Genomic DNA, 10296 nt, shown 5'->3' with positions numbered 1-10296 from the left:
TTTAAATCTCAAATCACATCAAACAATGCTAAAATCACGAATCATGCTCCAATTCAAGCTTAATAAAACTTAGAATTTCCAACTTCTACATTCGATGTCGAAACCTCTCAAATCAAGTCCGATTGACCTCAAGTTTTGCACCCAAGTCATAAATGACATAACAGAGCTGTGAAAATTTTCAGAACTGGGTTCCGACCCCGATATCAAAATTTCGATCACGCTCCTAGGTCCAAAATCACCATACGGAGTTGTTGGAATCATCAAAACTCTATTCTGGGATCGTTTGCACATAATTCGACATCCGGTCACTATTTGAACTTAAATTTTTATCAAAATTCCATATCTCGGGCTAGAGACCTCGAAATTTTATTCCGGGCATATGCCCAAGTCCCAAATCACGATACTGACCTACCGAAACTATCAAAATCCGGGTCTGTTTGCTCAAAATGTTGACCAATGTTAACTCAATTGAGTTTTAAAGCTCAAATTCACTTTTTAGTCCATTTTTCACCTAAAAACTTTCCGGAAAATAGTGCTTTTAGAGGTCTTAGAACACAAAATTAATTATTAAATTTAAAGATGACATTTTAGGTCATCACAAAAAGAGTCTTTAGACATGCTTTGTTTAAATCTTTATAGTTTACACATATTCTAAGTTTATTTCCCTTTTTAGGGACTACGACTACGCTTGATAACCATTTGAGATATTTTACTTCCCGAATGGATCCTATTTTGAGAAGTTTGGTTACCTCGTCCTTGATGAATGTACGTTTTACCTCGGACTAGGCCCTTCTATTTTGTTTTACCGGGCGGAACTTCGGGTCCAAGCTCAGTCGATGCATAGTGATCTCCGACGGGATCCCTGTCATATCTAGGTGGGAACAAGCAAAACAATCTATGTTATTGATAAGAAATTTAATGAGTTTTTCCTGAGCTCGGGGGTTAACCCCGTACCCAGGTATACCTTTCGATCGGGTAGATGCTCGATCAGTATGACTTGCTCCAGCTCTTCGACTGTCGATTTGGTGGCGTCAGAATCCTCGGGGATTATGAAGGATCGAGGGATCCAGTAGTCATCGTCCTCATTCGTTCCCTGCTTCTCCGACCGAGGCGAGGCTGGTGGCTGTGGTTGCTATTTAGCCTCATGTTTTCCTTTAGACTCTGATCCCTTTGTCGACGAAAGTGCCGATACTGGTGTTACTTCGCCGGCCGCAAATATTTCTTTGGCAGCATGTTGTTCCCCATACACTGTTTTTGCTCCATCCGGTGTTGGGAATTTAAGCATTTGGTGAAGGGTTGAGGGGATCACCCTCATGTTGTGAATCCAGGGTCTTCCGAGTAGTGCATTGTATCTCATATCACCCTCGATCACATGGAACTTTGTTTCTTGAATCGTTCCGGCTACATTTACTGGTAAGATGATTTCACCTTTAGTTGTTTCACTCGCCATGTTGAAGCCATTGAGAATCCGAGTTGCGTGTACGATATGTTCTTGTAGGTCGAGCTGCTCCATGACCCTCGATCGAATAATATTGGCCGAGCTTCCTGGATCAATTAAAACATGTTTAACCTGAACTTTATTCATAAGGATAGAGATTATCAAATCATCATTGTGGGGTTGTGAGATCCCTTTTGCTTCCTCATCATTGAATGATAAAGTGCCTTATGGCACACAGTCTCGAGTTCGTTTTTCCCTGGTGATTGATAGTTTAGTGCATTTGAACACGGGCCTTTGTGGAATATCGACCCCACCAAAGATCATGTGAATCACATGTTGTGGTTCTTCTTGCTCATTTTTCCTATTTGTATCCCTGTCTATGAAATGGTTTTTAGCTCGGTCGCTCAAGAATTCTCGAAGGTGACCCTCATTGAATAAATGTGCCACCTCCTCCCTTAGTTGTTTGCAGTCTTCGGTTTTATGACCATGTGTACTATGATATTTGCATATTTGATTGGGGTTTCTTTGGGATGGATTAGTTTGTAGGGGTCAGGGCCATCTAGTATCTTTGATTCTCCCAATGGCTGACACAATACCTGATGCGTCGATGTTGAAGTTGTATTCTGATAATCGTGGTGCTTCTGTGGGATCGACATGTTTATCGAAGCCACTTTTGCTCATAAGTCCTCGAGAGCTCTGTCCTCGATCTTTTCTTCGATCATTTTGGATGGGATTGTGTCATGGGCCGCTTTTTCTACTATCATTGTATGGTTGATACCGATCTCTGTTCGACCAGAGTTCTCTGTTGATATCCCTTTGAGTTCTGCCGACGGGCATGTTTGGATAAACGGAACCGGAAGGGGTCCCCAATTGATCATCCTCGACCCTGATATTTGACTAGTACCAATTATGTACATCGGCCCAGGTTACCGCTGGATATTCAATTAAATTATGCTTTCGCTGTAGTGATGCCACCGAACTTCGTTCGTTCAAACCTTGAGTGAAGGCTTGAACATCCCAATCGTCTTTGACTGGTGGTAGTTCCATTCGTTCCATCTGGAATCAAGACACGAATTCCCTCAATATTTCGTTGTCTTTTTGTTTCACCTTGAAGAGGTCCGACTTCCTAGTCGAAACCTTTATTGCTCTGGCATATGCCTTTAAGAAGGAGTCTGCAAGCATGGCGAAGGAATCGATGGAATTAGGCTGCAAATTGTAGTACCATATCATTGCTCTTTTCAACAAAGTTTCTCCAAATATCTTCCGTAGAACAGATTCAATCTCATTGTCTTCCAAGTTATTCCCTTTTATTGTGCGTGTATAAGAAGTGACATGCTCATTAGGGTCGATGGTCCCATTGTACTTAGGAATTTCTGGCATTCAGAATTTCTTCGGAATGGGTTTCGGTGCCGCACTTGGAGGGAAAGGCTTCTGTACGAATTTCTTTGAATCCATACCCTTTAGAATCGGCGGTGCCTCCGGTATTTGGTCAACCCGGGAGTTGTATGTCTCTACTTTTTGTCATTTGCCTCAATTTTTTTTTCTCCCGATTCAATCCGTTTAGTGAGATCCTAGGGCATTTTCATCAACGCCCAAATTTATATTTAGGGTGACATGTGAACTGACATCGACGAGATTTGTAATTGGTGCTCCCTCGAGGTCAGCCTGAGGCGCCTCGATCCAAAGGGCATCTACATTGTCATTTTCTTCGTGAAATCCGAGGCCATTGTCACCATGTGTAGGCAATGTTTGTGAGTTTGACATGTTTATCGTGAAAACAAAAATTCTTACAAGCACAAGTGTAAAGCAGTGTGTGTTATCGGAATCAGTATTAAACAATCACTATTATCCTTTGCTCCACGGTGGGCGCCAAACTGTTTACCCTTAAAATTGGATAACAATTAAACTTATAATTAGGTTCTAAGGACACGTGATTTCACTTAATACCAATTGATAAATATGAAAATTAATAACAGAAATGAACTATAAAGTAAAGCAAACCAGTGTTGAAACGAAATTCGACCCTCGAGGTAGGGTGCCCTCGAACTGATTGATACCAAAAAAATTAAAAATAAAGCAAGCTGATGAACAAGAAAGTTTAAGCTAAAGAGAGAGAGTTATATTGGCTTTTTTATGCGAGAATAATGTGTCTTACAAATGGTTAATACTCCCCTTTATATAGTAGAAGAATTCTACTTATGGTATAATTCTAATTACAGAAGGAACAGTTATAAATCCCATGATTAACTAATTAACTGTTCCTAATTTGATCCGTTCCGAGATTTTCGCCATGATCTTCTACCAGTCACGGATATTTTGCAATTCCGTTATTATGTTTTCTTCGATCTTGCTCGATGCTTGTCTCATTCGGGCTCGATCGCTGCTGACTTCGATCTCGACAGGTACCTCGAATCCCGAATTCGGTACCTTGTCCTCGTACCTTGGTCTGATCCATTACGGGACCGACCCTCGATGCAGCTTTCCGATCCCAGTCAAAGCTAAATTGGACGGACACGGTTTTAACCGTATACAATTTGGAAGCTGAATCTTAATTGCAGATTTTGGTTTTGATTTTTGCTTACCCGGCCGCACATGCAAATACTCTTTTGTAGCTTCTTGAAACTGAGAACTTGATAAAGTTTCGTCTTGGTGCACTTGTATGTGAATGAAGTTTGGGTTGAAGCAGCCCGTCATGTGTCTAAGGATGCATTAATCCCTGAAGCGTAGAACTTTGGTAGCTATCCCTCTGCATTTTTCTTTCTTGAATGCCTTTCCACATCCTATGATGGAGACAAGTAAACAAACTTAAATTTTCTGTACTTGAAGTTGAGAGTAGACCGTAGAGTATTGCAATACCAACTTCAATATCATCTTGTAGTTTGTTCAATTGCAATTTGCAGCTATACATACTTTTGGTTATAGGAACCTAACTTAAAATTGTTGTTCTATCATATTTTCCAGAACCAGTAAGTCTTGAAGGCAGTCTATTTCGTGGTTCCTTTTTATCTTGACTAAAACTCATTCTTGTTATTTGCCTGGTTTAGTGGGTGCTAATTAAATTTAATCCTTTGCATGATATAAAACTAAAGCCAACTGGTTACAGTCTTACAGAAGTTCATTTTTAGGTGTTTTTGTTATGTTTCTATCGCTGGGTTTCTCTTAAGTATAGAGCATGAGGATCAGTGCGGTTTGTTCATCTTCCTGGCTTCGGTGACGTTCTTAGTTGCTCCGTTTTTGCTCTTTACGGTAAGCGCATAGTTAGGGATGGTAAGCGGTGCGGTGCGGGTTCTATCTTAACCCGCAAAATTTCAACTCGCCTCGACGGGAATAGCTCTTTTAACCCGCACCACACCCGCATACACCCTCCCCGCCCCTCAAGCATATTTTTCTTTCAATTTGTCTTATTTTTATTTCAATTATAAGTATATTTAATCTAAACAATAACCATTTAAATTCAGAATCAAGCATTCAAAGTGATTATTTAGCACCATAATTTAATTCAAAGTGTCTTATTATAGATTTTCTATCCTCAAATGTCAAATACATAGTCTTTTTACTGGTTATATTTTGAAAATGTATAATTTAATAATAAAAAAAAAGAATATACAATAGTAAAAGATGAAGGATGTCGTAAGGCAAAAAAACCATTCTTTCCAGGTCATGGAGAATCAGAATCTTAAGCTTAAAGTTCCACACTGGATGCGGTACACATCCTAATTTTCAATTCAAGAACTGACACTCAAAATCCAAGTTCTATAAACTTCAAAAACCTGTACAAAAGGGAGATACTAACAACAAATTACAAAAGCTATTTACTAAAAGGTCAACTTGTCAGAAAAAATTAAAGCATTTTGTTCATTTCAGTAAAGATCCTATTAATTCATCATTCATCCATCACGAATGAAGGAAAAGTGAGAATAATTTCAATAACAACAACCACAGGAACTTGAAAAGCAGTAACTTCGTAAAAATTTTAAACCCACACCCCCACCCGAAAAAAAAAAAATTTCTTTTATTTTAACCCGCCCCGCCCCGCATAAGCATAAACCCGCCCTGCCCCGCATCCGAACCGCCCCATTACCATCCCTACGCATAGTTGATAAAGTTAGTTTACTGATCTATTGTGTTTGATCTTTTACAATGGTGATATTGTTTGAAGGTTTATAATTATGACTTTAACTGAGCTTCAATAATAAAATGATAATCAGAATGTAATCTTTAAGATGAAGCCTGTAAATTTATACAAGTTCGATTTTTTCCATTTTTTGCCCCAAGGTAATGATTTGGACAACCTGAGTTGTTTAATTTAGCCCTTGTGGTTGGGTATAAACAAGAATATGTATGAATTGCTCAAATTGCAGTAAACACTATGGACCGAACTATTGTTTGTTTCTAATTACTATCTTAAAGGTATGAATTGTGTGGGTACTTTAATGTATAACTTAGTACTCATGTTTAGTTTATGTTCCTTCTTGCTCATTGATATACTTCATATGTCTCACTTCTGCAATTTTATCAGTGCAAGAGATTACATTTTCTATTTACACCTTTGAAAACAACTAGGTAATGGCTTTCTTGTACACTATCAGGGCCCTGTTATTCGTCCATTGGTCGAGCAAGACACTCAAAAGGTTGCAGCAGTTACTTGTTGAAATTCCTGTTTGGGTTAAAATTTTGAGAATAGAGTGGTTGGTGGTCCAATTTTTCTTGGTGCAATATAGTAAGCGTGTATTGTCTTTTATGCTAACTATTCACTGGCTTGCATATTATTATTATTACTATTACTATATATAGAAAAGGAAAGATGGTCCCCAGTCATTTTGCTCAAAGGAAAAAGTGCATGTAAGCTGTAACAATGCTAACTCCACCTCTTATGACCTTTTTTTCCCGCATTTTGACTTCATATGGGTCTAGAAATATCGCTCTTCCGACTTCCATCTTTTCTATTCCAACAGAAAATATTCTTAGCTCTTTTTATCTTCTTATTTATGTATTACATTTCAGGCATCATTATCTCAATCTCTGCTCCCATCTCTTTCTTTCTTTCTTTCTTTCTTTCTTTGTTTCTTTTAGATTTGTATAACTATTTCCAATTTCATGGATGAATTTTCTTGAATTTCTTGTTTTCCAATCAGACGGTGCGGAATTACCTTCTTCTCGCCGATTCGCCTCCATCTCTTCTTCTTAAGGTATTGACATTTATTATTCTGCTAACTTAAAAACAAAAGGGATATTTAATTTTTGTCACGACCCAAAATCCTAACTTGTCGTGATGATACCTATCTGAATACTAGGCAAGCCGACAACCTCAACAAACCACAATATCTTTTAAGTTTGAAAACATAATATTTGAATTCCATAGAAAATCTCACAAATACAGATATTAATATATTTCCAAAACCCGGTGTCACTGAATACATGAGTATCTAAATAATAATAAAGTCTGATTGATAGAACAATACAATAACTGAAAGGAAAGAGAGTCAAGGTCTGCGGACGCCAAGCAACCACCTTGATAGTCTCCAACTGATAAAACTCTGAGATCTAATAGCCGCCGTATCCGGAAGCACCTGGATGTGCACACGAGGTGCATGGTGTAGTATGAGTACAACCAACTCAATAAGTAATAAGACTAACCTTTGGGGTGACAGTAGTGACAAGCTCAGTAGGTACAGTCCAGTATAGAAATAACAGTACAAAAATGTAGGCATGCTTTCAAGTTCAACAGTTAAACTCAGTACAAGTAAAATAGATCAATTCTGAATGATGAGTAATATGGCATCTTTATGTCTATATGCCAATGTACGTGCTGTAAGTGATGCACCTCAGTGAAAAACCTCGTGTATTCATGATCACAAATTACTCGGTCACTCTGCATTGGATATGGCCAATCCAGCCTAGGGAAGATCCATCATATATATATATATATATATATATATATATATATATATATACACACACACACATCAACTGACATTTAGTCACTTAGTACCGTAGAAGGCCAAACCAGCCCAGGGGTACATTTATCCCCAAATATAAATGACTCGGACAAGATCCATGTCCAGGGAAATTCATTAGAATTATAAATAAATAAGGCAAGTCCATGCCCTGGGAAGTCCATCCCGAATGTGCTCACTGTGGAGGGTGCAGATTCCGGAGGGGCTCCTTCAGCCCAAGCACTATATAAATCCGATATGGCCTACTGCGACGTGCAGTCCGACTCCATAATAATAAAGCCTATAAGGCTTGTTGCGGCGTGCAACCCCGATCCATATAATAATAATATATATAAAGCCAATATAGCTCAATTTCTCTAACACGTGGAGAATATGCGAATAACAATATGATTCTTTAATTTTACAACTCCACGGAATTTATTTAAGTCACAATTTCTATGGTACTCGCCCACACACCCGTCACTTAGTATGTGCGTCACCTCCAAACAATTGATATAACACGAAATTTGGGGATTCATACCTTCAGAACCAAGTTTAGAAATGTTACTTACCTCAAATCGTGTAATTCTTTATTCTGTTATGCCTTTGCCTCGTGAACTGGCATCTGAACGCCTCGATTCTAGTCACAATTAATTCGATTCAGTCAATATAAATTATAGGAATTAATTCCATATGAAAATACTAATTTTTCATCAAAATCTAAAATTTAACTTAAAAATTGTCAGTGGGGCCCACCTCTCAAAAAACCGACAAACGTTACAAAATATGAACGCCCATTCAACCACGAGTCCAACCATACCAATTTTACCAAATTCCGACATCAACTCGGACCCTGAAATCTTCAAATTTAACCATGAGGGTTTTCAAAAATTTTCAACTTAAATCACCAATTAAGTGTTAAAAACAACCATAGCTTCGGGTAATTTGACCAAAATTGAGTTAAGAACACTTACTCCGTTATTTTCTTTGAAAATCGCCTTTCCCCGACTGCTAAATCAGTAAAAATGGAAAACTAGAACTTAAATCTGTTGCCCAGTCATTTACCCTATGCGATCGGAGAAAATCACAACCCTTTCTAGAGCATTTTTACTCTATGCGATCGCTGCCATTTCTCCGCGATCGGGAAGCACAAACTTCTATTAACACTTCCTAAATTCTTCTCCGATAACATGTAGTGTATTGGTCATAACGTTTTATACAAAACTCCAAATGACAAATGGTTTGATATTTTGAAAACTAGATATCAAGGGCTACAACTTTCATTTTTAGATCATCTCCAAATTCCTTATAGATTGCAAGTTATAATAAGCTTCTGAAGTCGGGTCAGTGACAACATGATTTTTCTCTATGTGATTGCGAAAGTCCTTCCACGATCGCGATTCACTGGCCAATTTTTCCCATTTTACTCATTGCGATCGCGCCAATTCCACACGATCGCACTGCACACTGCTGTAACCAAAGCCTAAAAATGGTCCGAAACTACCCCAAAACTCACCCGAGCCCCTCGGGACCTCAACCAAACAACAAGTCCTAAAACATCATATGAACTTAGTCTATACCTCAAATCACATGAAACAACGCTAAAACTACGAATCATTTCCCAATTCAAGCTTAATGAAACAAAGAATTTTCAACTTCTACATTCGATGCCGAAACCTATCAAATCAAGTACGATTGACCTCAAATTTTGCACACAAGTCATAAATGACATAACAGACCTATTTCAATTTTCAGAATCGGATTGCGACCCCGATATCAAAAAGTCAACTCTCCGGTCATACTTCTAAACTTAAATTTCTATTTTAGCCATTTCAAGCCTAATTTAACTACGGACTTCCAAATAATTTTTCGGATACGCTCCTAAGTCCAAAATCACCATACGGAGCTATTGGAATCATCAAAATTCTATTCCTGGGTCGTTTACACATAAGTCAACATCCGGTCAATCTTTTCAACTTAAGTTTTCCTCCTTGATAGTAATAGCATGTTTGGCAAAGCTAGAGAAATCAGCTTATTTTGAGAAGTTCTTTTTTCAAAAGTGCTTTTGAAAAAAATACTTTTAGACAGAAGCAGTTTGTGTTTGGCTAATCACTCTGAAAAGCACTTTTAAGCAATAGTTAAGACCAATTGTACTTTCGGTCAAACTATCTAAATAAAATGCAAGCTTAAAGAATATTCCAATAAAATTGCATTAAAAGTGGAAAAAAATAAGAAAGTATGGGTGAAGATAGCATATGCTGATTTAGTACCTAACTACGTGAACACATTAATAGATAATAAGACCAATTAAGCTTAAAGATGGGAGAATCAGAATTCTCAATAAGACAAACAACTATAATTTATTGTTGAATACACATTGTATTAGCAAATGTCAAATAATAGGGAATAAAAAGTAAAATAAATAAGTTAAGTTACTTCCTTGGCTCAGGTATACATGCCCTTAAATCTACATCCCTCTTGTTTGCTTCTCAAAGTTGTTGGATATTGTTGCAATTTCATACAATCTATATCAATCCTAAGTACTCTATTACCTACTCCTCCATTTCTTTACTTTCAAATCCCACCAACAACAATGAGTTATCATATAAAGCAATCCCATTATATGTCCTTTAACATACCTTCCATATTCCATAAATTCCTAGCTAGATAAACGAATTTAAATTCAAACAAACAGATGTTGCTCGAACACAACTTCTAAGAGAGTTTCCAAATCATCTTGAGCCTTATTAACCCTTCCTAAGACATGAAATAATGAATAACATCTGTCAATAAAAAATCACATGCACAAATTTTTCCAATAGTAATTCATCCAATTTATGTCAATCTCAACCCATATACCAATTTTAGTGCTTTATCAAAATTGGGTTATCACGAGTTCCAATTTTTCTTTCCCTCGGCTAT

The 10296-nt window shown here is 37.6% G+C and overlaps 1 protein-coding gene across 1 annotated transcript; it reads right to left on the bottom strand.

Annotated features, from left to right (window-relative positions):
* Positions 1 to 2500: 2500 nt before the first annotated feature.
* Positions 2501 to 2818, bottom strand: LOC138910536 (uncharacterized). The gene has a single exon (XM_070201778.1). It carries the CDS (start codon positions 2816 to 2818, stop codon positions 2501 to 2503), a length of 318 nt encoding a protein of 105 aa, XP_070057879.1.
* Positions 2819 to 10296: the final 7478 nt, after the last annotated feature.

This window comes from Nicotiana tomentosiformis, chromosome 4 (genome assembly GCF_000390325.3).
Source record: "Nicotiana tomentosiformis chromosome 4, ASM39032v3, whole genome shotgun sequence".
Classification (NCBI taxonomy): Eukaryota; Viridiplantae; Streptophyta; class Magnoliopsida; order Solanales; family Solanaceae; genus Nicotiana; species Nicotiana tomentosiformis.
This window is presented reverse-complemented; position numbering and strand designations above follow the sequence as displayed.

Bases quoted from the DNA above. Each gene is read 5' to 3' on its own strand.
- LOC138910536 (XM_070201778.1), bottom strand. From the start codon at position 2,818: ATGCCAGAAATTCCTAAGTACAATGGGACCATCGACCCTAATGAGCAT.